This window comes from Vipera ursinii (genome assembly GCF_947247035.1).
Source record: "Vipera ursinii genome assembly, chromosome: 11".
Lineage (NCBI taxonomy): Eukaryota > Metazoa > Chordata > Lepidosauria > Squamata > Viperidae > Vipera > Vipera ursinii.
In genome coordinates this window covers 14,017,287-14,040,523 of record NC_139524.1, presented here as the reverse complement: position 1 = coordinate 14,040,523, position 23,237 = coordinate 14,017,287, and the positions used below count along the sequence as shown (strand labels likewise).

Sequence of the window (23,237 nt, the reverse complement as noted above, 5' to 3'; positions counted from 1 at the left end):
AGGAAGGGTTGCGGAGGTGGGGGCTTCCCTGGGCAACGCTCCTCTGCCTGTCTGATGGGATTTGAAAGGCCGGCCCAGAAACCAGGAGAAGGCCTTCTTCGCGGCCTTCTTCCCTTTTGGAGCCTTGGAAGAAAAAGAAAAATTTCAGCCGGCCGGATTCTAAAACGAATGGGGGGGGGGGTCATTTTTCTAACTCGTTAGTTACCGTCCATTTCAGGAGCTGCCTAGTTCCGTTTTGTTTTCGGGAAATGTATTTATGGCGATAGGTTTTGCTCGCAAGAATTTGGTTTGGTATCAAGACATTTTAAGTTTGGCCTGCAGAAATTTTATTTTTAAGTTCTGGTTTCGAGGACTTGTGAGGTTTTGGTTTCAAGGCACGTATTTATTTTAAGTTTGGGCTTCAAAAACTCATTCATTCCCAAAGGTGCTTTTTGCTTGAGGCAACTGGACTTTTCACTTCTCATCCAAGAAGCTTCTTCAGAATCTCTGTAGACATTCATTCATTCATTGCCTTCAAGTCTGTATTGACTCCTGGTGATGGCCGGGACTAGTCCCTGCAGTTTTTGTGGCTTCAAACAAACCTTTTAAGAAGAGGTCTGCTGTGGCCTCCTTCCTAAGGCTGAACTAGAACTCACACACTCTCCCAGCTAAGGCCTGACGCCTTAACTACGACACCAAATGGGCTAAAATATCAGTTGTGTGGAAGGAAATAAAAAGAATGCAGGAAGAGATGTAGAGGTAATACATCAGTCATGTGATGTGAGAGAGGTATAACAAAAGAATGAGTGTAGGCAGATTGCACTTATGGGCTGTATTTGCACATTTTATCAAGATTTAAAAAATATAAATCACAAGTTAAGTCAAACAGTTGCCTGGTTTTTCCTTTGGTTGGGATTTTTGAGATCACAATCCCAAGGATGTAATCGTAACAATAGTGAAATATGGTTTTACGAAAATAACTGATTCATAATGGTCATTACAATTCTACTGTTCTGTTTTCTCTCTGAAATTGAAAGAACATATTTCTGCAAAATAGCTTCATAGATTTACTTTAAAAGCATATTTGCAGCTACCTGTCTGCCCTCAGATCCATTTCCCACATTATATGTATTGTTAAATTGGAAGTTGAACGTTGAGTTCACAGATTGCATTAAGCCATGGTGTTAATAATAATTTGTGGAACAGTGACAATTTGTTTGATATAAAATGTTAATGGATTTTCAAAGCCTGTAATTATATTGCATGGACCCGACAGCAAATATTATGGCTTACATCATAAGGATTATTGACCCATTTGAAGAACATTTTCAAGAGCAGTTGTTCTGTTTTGATAAGAATTGGTATGGGTTGATCTGTATTGAACTTATCCCCAGTAATGGGCCTATTAATCAAGCTTTATGTTTGTTGTTGTTAGTTGCGAAGTCATGTCCGACCCATGGCGACCCCATGGACAACGTTCCTCCAGGCCTTCCTGTCCTCTACCATCTTCTGAAGTCCATTTAAGCTCACACCTACTGCTTCAGTGACTCCATCCAGCCACCTCATTCTCTGTCGTCCCCTTCTTCTCTTGCCCTCAACCTTTCCCAGCATTAGGTTCTTCTCCAGTGAGTCCTTCCTTCTCATTAGGTGGCCAAAGTATTTGAATTTCCACTTCAGGATCTGGCCTTCTAAAGAGCGGTCAGGGTTGATCTCCTCTAGGACTGACCGGTTTGATCACCTTGCAGTCCAAGGGACTTGCAGGAGTCTTTTCCAGCACCATAGTTCAAAGGCTTCAATTCTTTGGCGCTCAGCCTTTCTTATGGCTTTATGTTTACAAAGCGGTAATACAATATGCGTAACAAATAATACTCCATCACGTTCCCAGAGTGATCAAGTATTTCATAGGAAATGAAAGGTAATTATGATGCAAGTCATCTCCTGTTGATTACTTCAATCAGAAATACGTCTGACTCAATATAGATAATGCCAACTCAGAGGACAGGGACATATGTGCCTGACCTATTTGTGGAATCAAAAGCAAGTATTTTTTTAGACAATGGTTACTCAAGGCTTTTGCTGACATCAATGTTGAACTAACTCTCCATTCCAAATTTGAACCATTCTTCAAGAGATAACTGGTTTGCAGATAGGCACTGTTTACTTCGTTCCAGGAGGACAGGAAGGCCTGGAGGAACGTTATCCATAGGATCGCGATGGATCGGACACGACTTCACAGCTAACAACAACTGTTCACTTTACAAATGTAAAATCTGTTTGTTGTGAAAGTATGTTTGAAACCGATTTGATACTGAGCAAAGGAGAGTTGATCCAAGAAATTATTTCAGGCTCTTGTCGAACAATTTTTGACCAATCTGTTTTCTTGTTTTTAAATAACTGTTCATATTTCATCTTGAAATAATCGTTGAGCTGTAATATTCAAATTAGGAAAAGTCCTTGTGCTTTAAATCATATGCTTTACCAACCGCTGTTGGTTATCTGCTGAAGTTCGCATCCTACTTGAGATGTAGTCTTCTAATTCTGGCTGCTGTAGGTCTTCCATCCTGCTGACTTCTCCCATGGCCCCTCTGTGCAATGAAACAATGCAGAGAATGAGCAGTAAAATCTGAGCATTTGACTCTTGTCTTCTGGAATATGGCATTGATTGAACTAGAGGAGGAAGTAGTGCAGATGAGATAATAATTTTTCCCTTGACTGGTATTTTGCCTAAAGGAAAAATGCTGTTGAAGACGGACTTGCTACCTCTACATTTGTTGAGTCACACAAAATAACACTGCCAACATGGAGTTAGAATATTTAAAGGTCATGTTAGAAAGAGCTTAAAAATGTCCAAAACCTGTTTGACAAGAGCCTGTAACAAGATAGAGGAAAACGATCTATCTTTTTATGTTTCTAGAAAACTGCATTCTACAAAGTTTTGCATAAGCAAGGTTAGCTGCAATTTGAGGCATAACCAAAATATATCGTTTAAATTGAAGCAGCTCCATACAAAATGGTCAGTAATATCAGAACACTGTCCTGTGTTAGGTGCTATGAGGTAAATGCTAAGTGGAACTGCACTAAGCTATTTCTTTCTTTTTTAAGGAACAGAAAGTGTAACTCTTTCCATTTCCTACTACTTTGGGAAATTTTCATAGATGGAGGCTTAAGGTCATTTTAAACCTCATGCATTATTTACATGCATGTGTAGCCATAATTAACACGAGGAAGCACAGTTGTGTTTGTGAAGATTCTCAATCATCCAATTCATGGTTGTCCCAAAAGTGTTTTTTCCCAAAAGACAACTGGACTGGCTTGGTTTTTCTCTCTGAAAATGTTTCGCTTCTTATCACGTCTTAATTCACTGAGAAGCTTCTTGGATGAGAAGCAAAACATTTCGAAAGAAAAAACAACAAGGAAGTTCAGTTGGGTTTTGGGGGGAAAAAGCACCTTTGGGATGCAGAAAAGGTATTTACATTTCAGATTTTTGTATTACAGTAATTTTACATTCCTGTTGAAGCTCAGGAGAATTTCTAAATGCCACATGAGAATAAATCCATTCCCAACATGTTTATGCATAAATAATTTTACTACTTTATACTCAAGTAGTAGCATAATTGTAGCATTAGATAAATCTTCATTATGTTAACATTTTGTTATGATAAAAGAGATTAGGAAATTACGGAAAAGGCACAGTAGAATCCATTCCTACTACCGAGATGATATAGTAATGTTACCACTTCCCCTCCACCCCCATAACATTTCTTCATATTTTCCAGGGAATGATTAAGGTGTGTATCCAATTCCTTATATAAAGAGATTTTATCAAGAGTCTTTAAAGCCCTGCAATTTAAGAGCAGAGTTTAATGAGTCATCCATAAATACATGAGTGCAAAATGTAGCAAGATGCTAAAGGGTATTCAGATTTCTTAATTTTTCTAAGTAAACCACTTAATCTTTGTTCTTCTGTCCTTCCTAAAATACATTTGCTTCAGTGTATTTATGCAAGTTGTGTTCCTGTGCATAAATGGCTCATTTAAAAACCTGGTTGCTGTTCTTAGTGTTCAAACTGTGGGAGAACATGTCCACTCAACAGAGAATCTAGTGAAAAATGCCCACTGCAAGCATGATTTAAAACAACTGTGTCCTTTGTAATGGCCATCTGATCTATTAAGCAAAAATGTAGCTCAGCTTGTTAGAAATCCTACTCCCAAACTATGTTGACTGTTAGAATTATAGCCTGTGACATTTTTAAAAAATTGCTCGATTGTATTTAAAATAAATGTATTGCTGCACTGAAAATATTCATTGTTATTTTTTTAAAAAAAAATCCAGAAATACATATCCTTGTAAAGGTCATTTTTTTAAAAAAAAAAAGGCTGTTATTCAAGCTTTGCCAACTCTATGGTTCTTCAACACTAATCTGCTTAATGTTTTTTTAAATCTGTTTGTTTCAGCCAAGCAAAATTCCTACCATTATGTTGACAGATTGTACATGCAAGGGAGACTTTGCACATGTAGTTTTATTTTCAGTGCTCTGGAGACACAAGCAAAGATCTTAAGAGGGACTCAGTTTCATGATTAGTTGAAGAAAACAGATTTTATCCTCAAGTCAGCAATCTCCCTAAAGCAGCACCTTATTGTTCCCCATAACTTATATGGGAGAGATTAAGAACATACTCTGGAATCTGATCTGATGTCCGCACTTCACTTTAGCATATCAGCACTGAGTAATTAGAAGGGCAAACAATGTATATGGCTAAATATGAAGACTATTACTTTCAGCTTCCCCCAAATACTATTGCTCCAGAACACTGGGAAATTTAAATGGTAGCTCTCTGGTCAGCAATATTAATCAAAGTGCTTCTGCAACCTGCTCATCACTAAATGCCAGGCTTTATTTTTGTCCTGTAGAAAAGGGGTCCCCAACCCAACCCAGTCCGTGGACCAGTACCAGGCTACAGCATGCCAGCAACCGGGCCGCACAAACAAGCAAAGCCCCATCTGCAGGATGCAAGCAGCACATAAAAACCACACCCTCTCTCTCCACGTAACCGGTCCCTGGTGCCCAAAAGGCTGGGGGGACCTCTGCCATAGAAGCAGCCCCCGATCATGGGAAAGTTATCTTATGAAACTGCCAGTCACGACTGGACTAAACTGACCTTTGGTCTGATCAGTTTTTATGACAGTTGACAACTGTGCCACACCCGATGACTCTATCTCCATCAGCACATTTCTCGAGGTGAGGTTTGGCTGCTAAACCCAACTTCCTCATAAACAAAGCTGGGAAATTGTAGTCCGGCCAACTGGGCAAAAGGAGATGATATCCAGCTCATGTGCTTGGGTTGAATATGTGCTTGTGTCAGAGGTGGGGAATCTTGGCTCTTGTAGGACTTGTGGACTTGTCACTCCCAGAATTCCTGAGCCAGCCATGCCAGGTTCCCCACCCCTGGCTTGGGTTGATCTGTGAAAAGAAAGAATGGAATTTACCTTCCTGTGAACCTGTTAAAAACAAAGAAGCTACTCAGAGGTCTAACCATCCTTAGGATACTACCAAAGCTTGGCCCAAATGAATGATGAGTTGCAGAGGTCCAAAACTGTGCCTTGTGCTGGCTCTTTGATGATCTCCAGAAGCTATGCATTTTCTTTCGGGAGGATCTGGAAGAAAAACAGGTTTTCCATTTATGAGGCTATCATCCCACCAGGGAGCTCAAAGTAAATTAAAAACAAACCCATATCAATGTATCTTAGGCTTCATTTCTGTAGCGTAACTTTTGTTACTTGACCTGTGATATACTTACCAAGCAGATTTTAGTGGTGGTAACCCTAAATCCAGTTACATTCCCAGGAAAAGTAGGATCCTCTTACAAACGTACTTTACCTCTATCCATTTTGCTACTCATTTTTATCATACTAGTATTGAGCTTTTTTTTTACTATTGACTAGAATAGTCCTGCAGCAAATAGCTGAAGGAATAGCACAGTAAAGATACTGTGGTTGCAAATGCGATAAGATCATTTTGTCACAGTATGTTTGCATAGACACATTAAAAAATACGCAGCAGATACTGAAATTTCACTTGTTTTTGCAGTTTGCTGCCTGTTTGAAGTTATATCCTTTTTGCACACAAAAAAAATCTAGATTTCTAAGGTAAAGGTAAAAGACATTATTTTTATTAAAATTTATATACAAGTTATACATCTGAAGGGACGCAGTGGCTCAGTGGGTTAGGACGCTGAGCTTGTCGATCAGAAGGTCAGCAGTTTGGTGGGTCGAATCCCAAGTGCCGCGTAGCAGAGTGAGCGCCTGTGATTCGTCCCAGCTTCTGCCCACCTAGCAGTTCGAAAGCACATAAAAAAAATGCAAGTAGAAAAATAGGGACCACTACGGTGGGAAGGTAACAGTGTTCCATGCGCCTTTGGCGTCTAGTCATGCCGGCCACATGACCATGGAGACGTCTTCGGACAAGCGCTGGCTCTTCAGCTTTGAAACGGAGATGAGCACCGGCCCCTAGAGTCGGAAACGACTAGCATGCATGTGCGGGGGAACCTTTACCTTTACTGTACATCTGAACTACACCAAGAAATCAGCCCACAAAATAAATTTTGCTCACTTTTCTTGTTCAGCTGCAACTAGGTATGTTCTAGTTTGGCTCTGGCTTAAGCCACTGTCAGCTGAATGCTGACTTTCTGTAAAAATTAGTACAGTCCCCATCATGGACAATCTAAAAATGGGCTGGGTAAAGCTCATTTGATACTAAATCTTAGTATCAAATTACATTTTTAAGCCATATTGATTTTGAGCATTCCACATTAAATATGTAACTAATCCTAATTAAGTTCAACTGTATCAGATTTCATCCTGTTTGCTGTTTCTCAAGCTTTTAAAAGGACAATTGTACAGAAATCTTTGATAGATGGTTGTATTAATAATACAGACACTGAGGATATTAAAATCCATTCTACTTCTATCCAGGTTAAGGCAATTAGTATACTTTTCAACGTTATTTACTTTTATGTATATATAAACCTGAAGCTAGTGCCTTAAAACAATTCGATTTCAAGTTAATGATTTACCATTTAACAGAAAACAGAAGAATGAATCAGCAAGAGACAAAATAAACAAAATTCAAGTATAATGTTCCATCACAATTCTGAAAGCCAGTTGGCCTTGCCAACTCACCTGTTCTTCTGAATCAGCTAAGTAAATGACTAGCAAAGGAACTAATTCTGTGAGAAAACTTCTTTAACTGATAACCAAATTAAGATTAGCATTCAGTGGCAATTCTTCAGAGATTTTCAAATAATTGTTCCTCTGTTATACACCCCTAAAAACTTATTTTTTTTTAAAAAAAAAGGGATTAGATTTTGTTTGTTACTTCCTCTCATAGTTGTTACACCAAGATTAAAACAAATCATACATACTATAAAAGAAAATGAAAAGGTATGGACATAGCTTTATTGCAAAGGTAGAGCAGAATGGAAGAAATGTAAGAAAACTAGTCATGAAGAAAAACTCATAAACATGTGGCCTGGATTTGTATCTCGTTCATGCTTCTCCAATAACTGTACTATCTTCCTCATTTGCCTTATATTTACACGCTCTTTTAATCACAGACCAGGACTTTCCATTTCTTTATTACAAATCTCCAAAGATGATAGCCATAAATCCAAGTAAATATCATCTCATTAAGCACGCCAGCTTAAGCCATATTCTTCTGTTGCATTCTTTAGTGGAGTCATTATTTCTGAAGTAATTTTACATATCTAATATTTTGCCACATGTATTACAGCATAAAACTCTCTGTTCAGGCATCATCTTAGGCAAGAATCAGTTCAAACAGCCTACACCGAAATCAATAACCAGAATTAATGAGTGTGTGATTATTAATCTTACAAAACGACTCTTTTTAAATTATGTGATAGAAGCATTCACAATGTTGTAACAGCAATTGCTTTAACTTAATTATTAGTACGAATAAACAGATTAAAAGTTTATCTCTCCTACATGATTAAAGTCATGTTGGGTCTCCAAATTCTGTCCTCTTATTTTACTTTCTATTCTGTTCGTACTTTCAAGAGATACTCGACTGCTTTTGCACAGCCAGAGTTCCTCCAGATGAGTAGAAGGCTCTGCAGATTCCTTATATTCCTATTCTGCATGCTGCTTGTTAATTCAGCAGCAACAATGGAACAAAAAGATTTCAGTCGTGAAGAATGATATAGGGTTAAGAATGCTTGCTAGGGAACAATTCCCATTGAATTTCTTCTGACTAATTAGGCTTATAACTGCACATCACATAATAACAAGGTTTTAAAAGACAGTGTATCTGTCCAATCAGTAATATTGCTGGTTCCATGTGTAGGATTATATTTACATGAGATGCCCTGAAATCAAAAACTCATCTTGGAATCAATGCTAAATAGGCAAGTAAGTAAATAAATAAATGAATGAATACCAAATAAATAAATAAAAAGAATAGTATACAGGAAACATTGAAAATGGAAGTGACCTAACTTCCAAAAATACCCCAAAATGAATCCCAGCAATAAACCATGAAATGCCACCTACCCAATTCTTAAAAAGGAGGGTTTTTTTACCTGAAATATTGAATCTTGACACTTTGCTGACATTTTCAAATCTCTTTCTTGCTCTGCTACATGTGTATCAGTTCAACCAAATGCTGACTCTTATAGGATAGGCACAGCAAAAGGAAAATATACACAGTTCTGCATCCATATGCATTTCCTATATATTTTTGAAGAAAAAAAATCACAACCCTCAATAGTTTTTTTTCCATTTTTTCCTATGATAACAAATTTGGTGGCCTTTTTATTGCTTTGAATTAACTGTGATATTAGTGAGAATACTGATTGATTTCAGAAACGATACATGTTCATACATTTTTATCTTCATGAATTCAACTTTTTACTCTGAACAATGCCTTCTCAATCATTTGTAAAATTTAATTGGTATAACTTTTGTTGTTTTATTATGTCAGTTCCCCAGTTATCAGTAAGAACAGAGGAATTTACCCAAAAGAAAGCTGCTAACCATTTTTTTCCTACAAACAGCAGCCATATAGAATTGTTGGCAAGGTTAGTCTTTTCTCTTTCATTTTTTAATGATTAAACTACAAACTTCAGTTTAGTACCGCTAGCCCATCAGCTATAATTCAGGTTCTCAAAACCAACTTTTAAAAATCCAAATCTGAAATGAACTAAAACAAAAGGTACAACACATACTTACATACTCTTAAATAAGGCTTAATATACCTATTAAATTAGGATTGTTAAAACAATAGTGTTTATAAAAACAAAACAAAAATACTTGGACAATTTAAGGCAACCTGCATAGTTACCCCACATGACTGCTACCCAATCCATATTAATCATCTTGGGTCATATTTGCCAGATTACATTTCCCTCCCCCACCCCCAAATTTGGGAATGTCTTACCTTTTTCCATTTCACATTTAACTATGACTAACATTACATCATTTATATTTTCAGAAATTTTATTTAACTCAAATTGGTTTGTAAACCCATTCTAATTCCAGATGCAAGATTTAGGTTGGCATTAATTAGGGCTATAAAAAACCCAACTATGGCTATCATGCTAACCAGTGTTTTTTCAAACAGAAAAGTCTAACGTTGTCTACAGTAGAATGCACAAACCATGCTTGATTACCAATTATTGCAGTTTAAGGCCAGCGCCCCCCCTCAAAAAATGATTTTTAAGCCCTTTTGCTCTTTCAAGTCCCACAAATGCAACTCACCCATGTAAGAGTTCAAACTTTTCAAGAAACAATATATATATGTTTACAATTTCTGAACCGCACTGTTTATTTTTGCTGCTTGAAACCTAAGTGACAGTATGCCACCATAATTGTGGGTTTCTTCTAATCCTTTATTACACTGCAGGTACAGAAATAGGCAGACACATTTTTGGAGAGTTGACATTTTGCAAAATGCAGCAAACATTTCAATTTATACATGAGAAAGAGGAAATGTTCAAAAGGGTATGCGTTTCAAGTTATTGCAGGTTATTTTTTGTGAGATTTTTTTTTCTGCAGGTAAAATATGCTTAAATTTAAACCAACAGGAACATGTCAGTGTAATTAAATCATGACAAACATAACCTTCTCTCTGGTCATAAGGTGCCCTTTGGCAGATTATTAGGGTGTTGTAAGGTGAGGGCAAAAGGTCAACACAGCATAAATCCCGTGGAATTTTGGTTTTCTTCTGAAGATTAAAGCTGGTTTTTTTTTCTTGGGATAAATGCAGCAGCAAAACACAAACCAGCTGATCAAAAACGCACTTCCGCCAGTAACTCCAATAATTTCAGGGCACACCAACCGACAGTAGTTTTGCCATTCCCAGTTTTTAAGGTTTACATCACTGCGCTGTTGTCTTAAGTAGATTTTCGTAATAGCTTGTTCTTGTTTAAGCCAGTTTACTGACTACTGCCTGATTGAGTGAGTTTAGTTGGTTGGTCCATTTATCTAATGCAGTATACCGTGCTCCACCCCGCTTCTGATGATCTAGCTCAAGAAGTTGATTTACTTGATCGATTCGGCCATGAATAGTGCTAAAATAAGCAAAAACACAAGCATATTACAAACTAATACATCTTTAAGGTGCCCAGTGCTTTCACAACAGATAAATTATGAGTTTGCCCAATACTTTGACTTCCCTCCTTAATTTCTATTCACCTCTAATTATACAGAAGCATAATCTAGGTACGTCTATTAATACTAACCAGAATTTGTTACAAGAGTTTGTGAAATCTCTTTTGAAATTAATCGTAATTTGACAAATGCAATTGTAATTTTAGCTTCAAATAGGATTCACAAAGTGAGTGCAAACCCACACAGTATTCCTAATTAACACACCTAGGAGATTGTGAATGCTAGTTTAAACTGAAGAAAACACGAAAGAGCACTTTCGAGCTAAAACTCTGCATACATTCTAAAGACCAATTGCAAGCTTTTTCAAACACACACAATACTAACAAAGGAGGGGAAAAAACTGAACAATGCAGACACAACATCTCTCATTCAGAGGTTCCTATTAGCAAAAAAAACCCTTTTAAAAAGGAAAGAGGCATTTTGATCAATGAATTCTTAAAGAATCACTAGAAATTTTACTTATAAATTAAATTAAGTTTTAAAAGCAACAACTCAAAGCCACAAACAAATGAAATTGAACATTTGAAATTTTGTGCTATGGTGAAATGGAGGTGACAGTGAAATGATACCTCTTTTATAATAAAAAACTGTAATCAGTAAGTTAATTTGGCATACTCCAACGTTAACCCAGCATCTGTTTTTATTTTGTTCTATCCCTCAGTCTAGACAGCCTGCTTGGTATAATGGTTAAGGCATCAGGCTAGAAATTGGAGGTCCTGCCTTAGGCGTAAAGCCAGCTGAGTGACCTTGGGACTTTGTCTCAGGCCTAGAAAAAGTAAGTTGCAAGCTATTTTTGAAAAACCTGGCCAAGAAACTGCACGGACCTGTTCAGCCAGTCTCCGAGAATCAGACGCAACTGAACAGAAGAAGAAAAAAAGTCACCCAGTCAAATGACAAGGTTGATGGGAGTTATAAATGTTTGACCTTTAGTAGATATTACTTGAAATGGCCTGGAGACTTATCCAATAAACTACTTGCCTCCTTATCAGTAGATACCAATAGACTGAAGTTTTTAAACTACATCCTTATGAAGCAATGTTATTAAGTTACTGAGTTAACCTTAAAATCTTAGTAGGAAAAAAAAACCTCCAGTGGCTACATCTCTGATGTACTAGATTAGTCCTGTTTTTGAATATAATCAAACTTTACAGTGTGATACAAAATGATAACGGGAACTACTGCCTTTCTGTAAGTTTATCTCCTACATGATACCACTGTTTCACAACCAAATAATACTGAATACAGTATTCTATTACCATACAACTTAACATCAACTTAATTTTAATTGAAAAAAATAATACAGTTGATATGTCCTGCACTATAAGTAAGTTCTTGAAAATACTTATAGTTGAAGAGGAAAAGAAAATACTCACTTATCCAGTATACACTGCACAAGCAAGCTTTCCACGTCAGCTACATCTATGTTTAACTCCTAAGGGGGGGGGGGGGAAACAGGCAGAAGAGATGGCCCAAGCGTTAGAGGTTCAATGAGGTCACTAGGAAGGTGCAACATTTTTTTTTCTCACTTTCTGGTAAGTAACAAGAACTGAAATCCTATGCAAGCAATATGTTCAAGTACCTTAGAAATAAAGGGAATATGTATCCTTGTGTAAGGCTTAATTAATTTTATAAGCACTTGTGTCCTGATGTTTCGCAAAAGTTCTGGAAGAGAACAAAAGCAAACCAGTCACTGCATGAAGAAGGGAGAGTGTTAGAAATGAAAGAAATGAGTATGCTTCTATCTAGTGAGCGCTATAATGCTCTGTATATACAAGTACAATCACAACCAAGCCCAAAGTTTCTGTTGCTCAATCAGACATTTGTTAAGTGGGTTTTGCCATTTTACGACCTTGCTTGCCACATTTGGGAAGCGAATCACTCACTGCATTTGTTAAGTTAGTCACACGGCTGTTAAGTGAATCTGGCTTCCCCATTGACTTTGCTTGTCAGAAGGTCACAAAAGGGGACCACATGATCTTGGGAGGCTGCAACCGTCGTAAGTGCGAGTCTGTTGCAAAGGGTCTGATTTTTGATCACGTGACCGTGGGGAATGCTGCAGCAGTTGTGAGACAGGGTCATAAGTCACTTTTTTCGGTGCCGTTGTAACTTCGAACAGTCACTAAACCAACTGCTGTAAGTCAAGGACTGCCTGTGTATCCCGAGATCCAACAACTGATTTTCCAATTGTCTTTTCAAAACTTAAAATAACAACATTTGAAGCATCCCAAAACATACAAATGACACCAAGGCCTTTGATTAACCAAACTTATCACAAACCAATTACACTGCAAGTTTTCTAAGTAAAAAAATTGCATGGTTTAGTCCTGGCATTTTCACGGCGAACAGAATTATAGATGTACTTTTTGACGTTATTTCAGTACAAAAGCTTTACGAACCGAGGACCTCGATAATTATTAATTCAGTCTGGTGGAAAATGAAGAATGCAAAGCTCAACAGTTCCCTACCTTCAATGTGCTCCCTTATGAAGGGATCGTCCATAATGTTACTGTGATTTGTCTTCAGGATCTTCTCAAATTCAGTGATGTCATTATTCTGATAGGCACTGCAAGAGGAAGAGCACCGAGTTACACTTTGGCAGGCTGAAGAAGAGAGCAGGCACGTAAATTTATATTTGTAATCCAAAAGAGAGCATCTCTAGAACGGCCTTCCCGGCCTTTCAAATTCATTTGTAGGTTGCTATTCATTTTCACTTGTTAAGAAGAAAGAGTTCTTACCTTACTAAATTTGTCATAGCTAGAATCTCTGGATCATTTTTGTATGGTTTTGCCTACATGGGAAATAATATAAATTTATGTTTATACAGTAGCAAAAATGTTTTTGCTAATCTCTTTTCACACAAACAAAAAAATGAAGAAAGGGTCAGCTGTACCTCCTGAGAATCAAATGGATTTATTCCAGACTTCATCAGCATGTTTGCTAGGACTAAATATTTTAAGCATGTAGTTCTTCGTGGACTCCCTGATTCATCGTAATTTTTGAACGCTTCGAAGAAATCAGTATGTGCCTTTTCAAATTCACCTTCTCTTAAGTGCATTTTACCACCACATTCTGGGGGAGAAAAATTAAAACAGCTGCTAATGATTTATTTTTTTGCTGCACAGAATCCAAAACACTTTCTAAAACTGACCTTTTATTAATATTGACAAAGGGCCAAGCAGATTGAATAATGTCTAAAGCATGCTTCTTATTTCAACTACCCATTATAAGGAAGTATATGACGAACATTGCTATTCTGGGTAAACATTCAGTTATTACAATGAACCTATATACAGTCCTCTCTTAGCAACTGAGACTGGCAACTCTATCACTAAGCTCTGTGGTCACTAAACAGTAAATCATGTGACCTGAACAGACTTACATTACTTCCCAGTTGTTAAGTGAGTCACCATGATCATTAGCTAAAGCATTATGTGACCCCGACTTGCAATTTTACTTTTGCATTCTTCATTAACTCTGCTTAAACATGTTGCAAGTCCTGTAGGGAGCATGCAAATTCTAATCACTGCAATAGTCACAAACAGGCACCCAAATGGGAATCCTGGAACTGTGGGACGCTGCAACAGTCATAAACGTGAGGATTGGTCGCAAAACCTTTTTTTAAACCAGCCTTCTAACTTCAAACTGTTGCTAAACAAAGCAATCGGTAAGTAAGGGCTACCTATTTCAGAGGGAATTTCCCCAAATGGCAAGCTTGGAATCTCATGTCTGTAGAATATTCAAGTTGTAATACACATCAACGTTAAGAAGTGAAATATGATCATATCTGCATGGTAATTTAAGGAAAGGTCACCATCTGCCAAAGCAGGATTTTTTCCCCCTAGAGTTGTGCAACTCTTGGATTCAGTTCCAAAATGCTGTTTCAGAGTATAAGCAGGGGTATGGGCATAGCCATGACAAGCTGTTTTAAAGGGCTGAAAATAGAAGCTACGTTTCTCTGCCAAGGACTCCAAAGCACCCTTTTGGAACTGGACTCAAAGCATCACAAGCATCCCTAATTAATTTCCCACAATCACAAATCCAATTCTAAGAAATTTGGTCATGTTAGATTTGTTGCCTTTAGGTAATAAATAAATCTTTAGGTAATAAATATTCCTAATATTCTGTACTTAAACTTGTTCGCATCCAGCTTAAGCTGGCTTCCACAAGAAATTTCCCAATGAGATGTACCTAACAACCCTTATCATACTTATTAAAATACTAATTTCCATTATGTTCCTCCCCTTGTAGTAATCCAAATCATTCTTATTACGATAGGCCACAGATTAGGCAATATATTTCCACGCTTAACAATTTAACTTGCTTAAAATACTGCTGTATTTACTAGCAGTATGCCTCCTCCGTTATAATCCAGGGGGTCTCCAAACTTGGTAACTTTTAAGACTTGTGGACTTCAATTCATGACCATGGCTGGCTGGGTAATTTTGGGAGCTGAAGTCCACAAGGTTTAAAGTTTGCCAAGTTTGGAGACCCCTGACTTTAAGGCGCCACTGTACTTGCCTCTGATAACTCCCATGATCAGTGGATGAGGAATTGCAGACTTGATGTGCAATGACTGTTCGTATAGTGCCTTAAGTTTTTTATTATTTTTTTGTGCTGTATACATTTGAATTTCCAAAGCATAAATTTCCAATAGCTGGGTGCCTTTTTTAAGGTCATCTTCTCCATCATCAGTCTAGTAAAAAAAAAAAGGAACATGTGAAGTATGAAATCATGAATACATTTTTTTCTCTCTGCTTCCTATGAAATACACTTATAGATGAAATGTATTTATAAAGTTTAATCTGTAAAAAGTGCCTCATGTTCGTTCACTGCAAGTAGATTCTAAAGTATCTTATGACAGCTTTATGTCTGGATTGGGGAAAAAATGAAGTAGCATATGTTTCAAATCAACATACAGAAACCAGTATAGATTCCTAGGAACTATAAACTAGGATTTCTACAGCTTTCCAGAGGGCATAATTTGAACACAGTCCTCTCTGTGCACCTGAAGGGAGAACTCCAGGAGTGAAGAAGTTAATTATTACATTCTCCATTCTACCATCAGCTTCAAATATAAATTTATTACCCACATGAACTGGGAAGCCTAGCTGTTGAAAGTGCCCAAATACATGGCAAGTGATTTCTGGAAGAGACTGAGGACCAACTGGATCCACCAATCCTTTGGCTGTCTGCTATAACCCTGATCTATGGAGCTGGATGAGAAAGTTAAGAAATGAAATCATGAAGATGAAAACTGCATTTTTTTCCTTCACTTCTGCCATTCAGATCTGCACTTAGCAGAACAATGGAAGAAATAGGCTAATATTTTGTAAATGAGCAGACAGATCAAACATGATGTATTGTGGGCTGTGCTTATAGAATGCAAATGTGTAACATTTTAGCATAAACCTATCTAAGTAACAATCCAAATTAAAGAGATAAAGTTATCTGACTTCACTACTTGCTTTTGAATGTAATGTTATCACCTGCAGTTGTAAAATTTCTTCAAAGGTAAGATAAAAATGCCTCTTTAAGGACATGTTTTGAAGAACAGATTGTTCTTTTATGTCTATCAATTCCTAAGATATGCCTGCCAAACCACTATCCTGTTGTTAAGTAAATGCTTGTGCTATTTAAATATTCTACAAAGGATTGCAGCAGGCAGGAGAGTAATTACAACCACTTGAGAAACACTCAGAGAACAAACTGCACCTTACCTGACATGACTGATGTAGTTGCCGCAAAATCTTCTGTAACTTGCCATACTCTTCTCGTTCTAAATATAATTTGCCAAGCTGTAAAGCAAAAGGTGATTTTTTAAAAAAAAAATCCTAAATGCATATTTAAAAAATTGTAACATTGGAAAAAAAAACACCTTCAGGTTGGCCGTTTTACCTTTGTGTTTGTCTTAAACCACAATCTATCATTCTTAGCATCTTTCAGTGCTTCAAGTGTTGTCTCATAAAATTCCTGAAGCAAATCCATCTGACATAAAAAATCAGAATTCTATAATTGTAAACAGCAAATTTGTGCCTGTTAATAAAGTCAACATGAACACACCCAAAGTGCAACTTTGAAAACTTATACTCTAATATTTGCATAATATTTTTAACATTGATAAACCATAACAAGATCAGCTTAATGTGGGTTTCCAAACACTTTTTCCAGGCATATGTGGGAATCTGTCTCATGGTTAGAGCGTTTTAGTGCTTCATGGAATTATGCTATGATTTGGCTTGAGCTATTGAAGCTGCAAATTCCCAAGTGCCTTTCACATCAACAAAATTATCACCCTATATTGGGCAAATAAAAATTAATAAAATGAGAGTAACATTAATGTATTTTTTTCTCCAGAGATACATTGCTGTTAAAATATAATCAAGTAGAAACACTGATTTCATAGTTTTTAGTGCCATGTTTGTTTATTATTTTCTCTAAACAGCTATCATCTTTTCAGGTCTGAAAAAGGAAGACTTAAGATTCTCTCATTCAAGAACTCTGCCCATGAAAATAATCAACACAGATGCCACTGGCAGAGCCATATGTTGTGCAATTCTGTTTTTTTAGGGTATTTTGGGAGTTTCAAGATCCAGTATGCATGTACAGCAATATTTTATTTATTTATTACATTTATTTGCTGCCTATCTCACCTTGGGGTTACGCTAGGTGGCTGGCCTATTCCAATTTCAATATTTCAACATTACAGTTTTAAAACATTGAGAAAAGAACAATTAGCGAGGGAGAAAATTGCAAAATCAAAATGTGCTAAAAATGGTTGGTACTTAACAATTTTCCAAGAGAAGCAAAACTGAACAGATCTTTTAAAATCATAAGACACTGAACAAGCTTAGCTATGGAAATAGCCCTAAAGCGATCCCAAAGCTCAGTCCAAAGACATGGGGAACCCTCACCGTGTTTGGGATCAGAGTTGTTAGAAGCCAGGAAATGTCTACAAGCAACACTGGTGTTTCTTTTATTAAAAAAAATCACTGTCTCACATTCTATGCTAATTTCTTTGCTGAATATATCTTAATGATATATAGCTAATATAATTCTGCTAAATTTCCCAAATTCTGTCCCTCAGATTCATCATATCCACCATTTTCAAAAACCCTAGGTCCCAAGGACCCACAATCTTTTTGGAACAACCAACACATGAAAGCATGTTTTACTCCTGAATTTTTGCATGCAAGAAATAGATTATAAGGATACATTGATTTTTTTTCACCATAATAAGTGGTCTTCTGTTTTGTGATGAACTGATCTCTGTTTAACTTGAATAGAGATTATTTTTATAATAGCTGAAATAAAGTAGCATTTGCAACAATCTCAGAGATGATTTTTCAAGAAGGTGCAACCTAGAAATTGAAAGGAGAGATAATCTAACCTGCTTTGAAGTGGAAATATAATCAAGAATAGAATTGATGGATTTTTCTGAATAATTCCTTGTGACCGCACTCCGTATATAGGTCAATAGTTGTTTATATCTGTTCATCATTTCAGGAAAGTTAGTCTTTATCAGAAAAAAAGAAATATTTATGAATTATAACAATGCATTTCAAACGGAAGATGAGCCTAGTTAGTAAATTTAAAAATAAGGCAAACCCTGTGGTAACTGGATACATGCCTTGAATTTCTGCAAATGTTCTTCCACTCATTCTGAAGAGATCATACTTTGCTAACAACATTTTCTCCCATTTTGATGTGGCTTAGTTCTTACAAGAAAAACCGAAGTAAAAATGATACACATCTTACCAGTTTGAAATTTATTTTTATCATCTGTTTTAATGCTTTGAATCCCCATTCTCCTTTTTCACCTTCAAGTTCTAAAACCTAAAAAATAGAGAAAGATATTTTGTTCCATTTTGATATTTATAGATTCATCAAAAGCTGCAGTAAATCCAAGTCAATTTTTTTGTTTCAAGAGAAAGTCTTGTGTTATCCGGCAAACGGCAATTTTTATAATATCTATATTTCATCCACTGAATGTCCGTGTCCCAGTTTCAAGTTATTCTTCTGGAAAACATCCAGCAGCTCTATGCAGAAATTATTTTCAAAGGAGTTAGCTGTCACTATCAAGCAACGCATCAGCAACTGAATCTACCTACAGTGCAGTTACTAAAACAGTAACAAAACAAGGCAGATAGGATGAGAAGAAATAATGTGTGATCCATCTCTGTGAGAAACCAGTTGTAGAAATATTTTTTAAAATTCAAAAGTAGCAACAATAAGACACATTATACTTAAAATAAATGTTCCCAAGAGCAAAAAGTCTTACATACCTAAATAAGTAGCACTGAGGAAATTTTGAGTAGCTAATAGGAGCAGGGATATTCCAAATAGGTTTTACAAGAATACCCCTTAGATAAGTGATATCATCTATCAAAAATTATATTAAAAATGAAACATGGAAAACATCCCAGGATTATTCGACAACAGGATTTTGCCTGCACCAATCTATCAGATATAAACTCTAATAAAGCAAAATATTTAACAGACGTATGTGTACCAATATGAAACATTAAACTATAAACCTTTTGAAAACTGCTCAGTGCTGCTTTGGGGTCATCTTCCTTCAAGGCTTTGGAGTTGTAATACTGATTCTCCAAATCTACATTTGGTTCAGAGTTGCTGTCTTCAGAATATTCCTGTATTTTACAAAGGGTAAAAAAAATATACGTCAGCTGATAACACTGATTTTTTTTTAAATCCCATTTATATCCCGCCCTTCTCCGAAGACTCAGGGCGGCTTACAATCTAAAGCACAAATCAATGTGCTTAGCAATAGCCTTCATTCTATGTATATGCCTGCTTATTAGGGCTTTCGCCCCTCCCCCAAGCGGCATTATTACAAAGTCAGCTTAATTGCCCCCAACAATCTGGGTCCTCATTTTCCCTACCTCGGAAGGATGGAAGGCTGAGTCAACCTTGAGCCTGGTGGGACTCGAACCTGCACTAATTGCAGGCAGCTGGTGTTACTTAAGGAGGCATTAGCCCACTGCTCCACCAAGGCTCAATTAACTGATAAGCGCCAGAGAAAAATGTATACACGGGTAGAAATGAAATGGGAAATTGGGGGAAAAATGAGTTGTAGTGACTAAGCATAAGCAAATAGCTAGTAGCAGTGGTTACTGAGGTTGCTACACATCCTTAGCTGCTTTAACAATCTGAAAAGGGATGCTTTTTGTAGTTTGTCTTGTGGAATAAAACGTAAGTCAAACAATCCGTGCAGCTAAAAGCATCTCTCATAAAACACATCAAAACTGATTTTGTTTTTTTCAAGGTAGAATTCATCAGCCCAAGCATTACTCTTTTCTGGATTAGGTTAAAGGTAAGAGGAATTCCTAATTAGGTTTCAGAAAGATTTCTGCTATGAAAGAAAGTAGCCTGAATAACAGCTTGTTAATATTGCTTGCTGGATCAGATGAAGGCCCAATAGTCTATTGTCATCTGCAGTCAACTAAATTCTTCCACCAAGCTATCTCCTACATGCTTTCAATGTGATTTTTCAAGGACAACTTCCTTTTGGCTACAGAGATTCTGATTGTGTTTACTGTATACGACAAGCTAAAACCAGTGATTTACTGAATTTGTCATAAATGATGGGATTCATACAACCTAGTATGTTGTATGAAGATTTACTCTCCGAGATATTGAAACAAGAGTGTCTTCTAGCTACAATCTCTTTGATTTTTAAATGAAGATGCTAGGAGCTGAATTTAAAAATGGACAACCTGCAATCTACTTCAAGAAATAGTCACACCATGCCTTTTGAAAAAACCGGTGGAGAGTACTATGTAATCAGGGTTTTCAAAAGTTAATAAGTACTCTCACAAACCTACAAACAAGAATTTGTAGGTTTGAAACAAGAGCCAGCCAACTTGTTTTCCCTTTCATTTATTACTGCAGTGGTCTGCAGACCCCTGGGGGCCCACAATGTCATCACAGAAGGTCCTTGCAGGCTTGAAGAAATCTTATGATTTAAATCCTGCGGTAAGTCTTGGGGGTCCGTGGCCATGATATTTAAAGGGAGTCCGTGGTGAATAAAAGGTTGAGAACCACTGAATTACTGGAAAGATCCATGTATTTGGTTTTATTTATTTTGAAAATTTATGTTGTTGATCAGTTTGCTCACAGACATTCAAGGCAGCTCATAGGAAATAAAAAATGTTATATGGGTATAATAAAATAACCACTAAACATCAGAAAGTCACGAAAAAAATCCACCTAGATAAGCTGCTGCTAAAAAAACCAACAACAAAAAAACAGAATTAAACTTTTCCTATAGCACAAAATGACTAGATACATATTTCTTCAGCAGATTAGTCACTCAAATTTTCAGGGGTGGCTCCTACAAACACCTGTCAAATTACATCAAAATAGAGGAGCTTTACCATGCAGGAAGAAAAAGTCCCTATGTATAAAGCACCCCATTGCCAACCCTCCCAAATAAACCTAATACACACATAAAAAGAAATAACCAGGATAATCAATTAGCTTATCATGAAATTTTAAATTATGGGCCACCAAGTTGTCTTCCGCTCCCAGGACCACAAAGATACATAAAAATCACACTCAAGAGGCGTCCAAGGTCCCTTCCAGCTCTATTCTGTTCTAAAGCAGTCCTTGACTTAGGACCACAACTGAGCCCAAAATTCATGTTGCTAAGTGAGAAATGTGTTAAGCGAGCTTTGCCCCATTTTACGACTTTTCTTGCCACAAGCTGTTAAGCGAATCACTGCAGTTAAGTTAGTAACCCGGGTTGTTAAGTGAATCTGGCTTCCCCACTGACTTTGCTTGTTAGGAGGTCGCAAAAGGGGGGGTGGGAAATCACACGATCCCGGGAACATTGCGGACCCAGATTGTTGGGGGCAATTATGCTGACTTTGTAATAATGCCGCTTGGTGTGTGTGTGAAAGCCCTAATAAGCAGGCATATACATAGAATGAAGGCTACTGCTAAGCTTGTAAGCCGCCCTGAGTCTTCGGAGAAGGGCGGGATATAAATGGAATTAAAATAAAAATAAATAAATAAAAAATTAAGTCACAATGTCTTTCTTGACTAGAGCTCATAAGCAGAGCCTTGGTGGAGCAGTGGGCTAATGCCTCCTTAAGTAACACCAGCTGCCTGCAATTAGTGCAGGTTCGAGTCCCACCAGGCTCAAGGTTGACTCAGCCTTCCATCCTTCCCAGGTAGGTAAAATGAGGACCCAGATTGTTGGGGGCAATTAAGCTGACTTTGTAAAAATGCCGCTTGGGGTGTGTGTGAAAGCCCTAATAAGCAGGCATATACATAGAATGAAGGCTACGGAGTCTTCGGAGAAGGGTGGGATATAAATGGAATTAAAATAAAAAAAATAATAAAACATTGCAACCCTCATAAACTTGATAAGCCCCGTTGCCAAACATCCAAATGCGCATCACGCGACCAGGGCGATGCTGCAACCGTCCCGAGTGTTTCAAACGGTCCCAAGTCACCGTTCTCAGGGCCGTTTTAACTCCCAAAGGTCACTTACGCGAACGGTTGTAAGTCGAGGACTACCCGAACTGGGGAAAAAAAAAAACTCGGCCGGATTTCAGGCCGCCCCTTCCCCAAAGCTAAGACGGCTGCCCCCAACCACGCCCGACCAGGCTGCCTGCCCCACTGGCGCCCCTCCGGATCGACCCACCACCCAGCCCGGCCAGGGAGGGACGGCTTCAGGGCGCCTCTCTGTGGGGAAAGCAGCCCAACTCTACCCCCCACACACACACAAACACGGAGGGGAGCCCATCGGGCCCAGCCCGGCGCCCATCCGGCGGGCCTGCCGAGGGGCCTAGCGCGGGCCTGGGTCGCGGCGTCCTCTCCCGGGCCGGAGGAAGAGCCGGCGGGCCTGGCTCGCGCCTCTCCGCCCGGCCTGCCACGCTCCCACCCCGGGACGAGCGAGCGGCGAAGGGGCCGGCGGCTGAGGGGAGAAGGGGGTCCTGGGCGCTGCCCCCTCACCAGGTCGTAGTCCTCCTCATCGTCGCACATGAAATCATCCTCCATGTCAGACATCTTGGCCGGAGGACGCGCCGAGGGGAGGGGGGAGGAGGGGCGGGGCGCGGAGGGCGGGCCCAACAGCCGGGAGGACGGCCCTCTCCTCCCACAATGCCCCGCGGCGGGCGGTTGTTTGTGTTTTTTTTTTTCCCCCAACCCCTTCAACGTGACCGACGCCAGGCGCGGAAAGGCGTCGCACGCAAAAGCGTCCGTCGCGCCGCGCGGTTGGCCGTTCCGGCCGAGCACGGAGCCTTTTTCGGGGTGCACCGGGCCTGCGTTTGTTTTGGTTTGGTTTTTGCTTTTTTTTCTTTCTTTTTTTTGGCAACCGGGCTCCTAGCAACGGCTCCAGAGTTGCTGAGAGGGCTGCGGAGGGGAGCCTTGCACTCGCCCTGCGGCGGCTGTGCGGGTTTTTAGCAGCCGGAGAGGAGCCTGTGACGAACCCCCGAAGGGCAGACGCAGACTCGGTCAAGTTTAAAGGAGAATATTTGTAGCTCAGGGTTGAAATGAGGAGTTCTTTTCTTGCAGACGTTTCATGACCCAACTAGCTAACATCATCA

General features: G+C 38.4%; 1 protein-coding gene across 4 annotated transcripts; it reads right to left on the bottom strand.

The window, feature by feature from the left end:
- Positions 1–796: 796 nt before the first annotated feature.
- COPS2 (COP9 signalosome subunit 2) lies at positions 797–23,007 on the bottom strand. Of its 4 annotated transcripts, none has more exons than XM_083371039.1 (15): positions 22,645–23,007; positions 19,200–19,313; positions 18,421–18,498; positions 18,053–18,178; positions 16,561–16,671; positions 16,383–16,460; positions 15,184–15,358; positions 13,556–13,734; positions 13,401–13,453; positions 13,131–13,228; positions 12,245–12,327; positions 12,039–12,097; positions 8,577–10,565; positions 5,139–5,634; positions 797–2,564 (listed from the first exon to the last, which is right to left on the bottom strand). In XM_083371039.1, exons 1-13 carry the CDS (start codon positions 22,696–22,698, stop codon positions 10,421–10,423), a joined length of 1,353 nt encoding a protein of 450 aa, XP_083227165.1. In that variant the 5' UTR covers positions 22,699–23,007; the 3' UTR covers positions 797–2,564; positions 5,139–5,634; positions 8,577–10,420. The 4 variants fall into 4 exon arrangements, with proteins under 4 accessions (XP_083227165.1, XP_083227167.1, XP_083227166.1 ...); XM_083371041.1 differs by having other exon boundaries at positions 5,531–5,634; XM_083371040.1 differs by having other exon boundaries at positions 5,580–5,634.
- Positions 23,008–23,237: the final 230 nt, after the last annotated feature.

Bases quoted from the DNA above. Each gene is read 5' to 3' on its own strand.
- COPS2 (XM_083371039.1), bottom strand. From the start codon at position 22,698: ATGTCTGACATGGAGGATGATTTCATGTGCGACGATGAGGAGGACTAC. The intron at 16,461-16,560 runs GTAAAACGGCCA...TTTGCTTTACAG, and splicing joins GGTTTAAGACAAACACAAAG to CTTGGCAAATTATATTTAGA. The intron at 13,454-13,555 runs GTACAGCTGACC...TTTCCCATGTAG, and splicing joins ATCCATTTGATTCTCAGGAG to GCAAAACCATACAAAAATGA.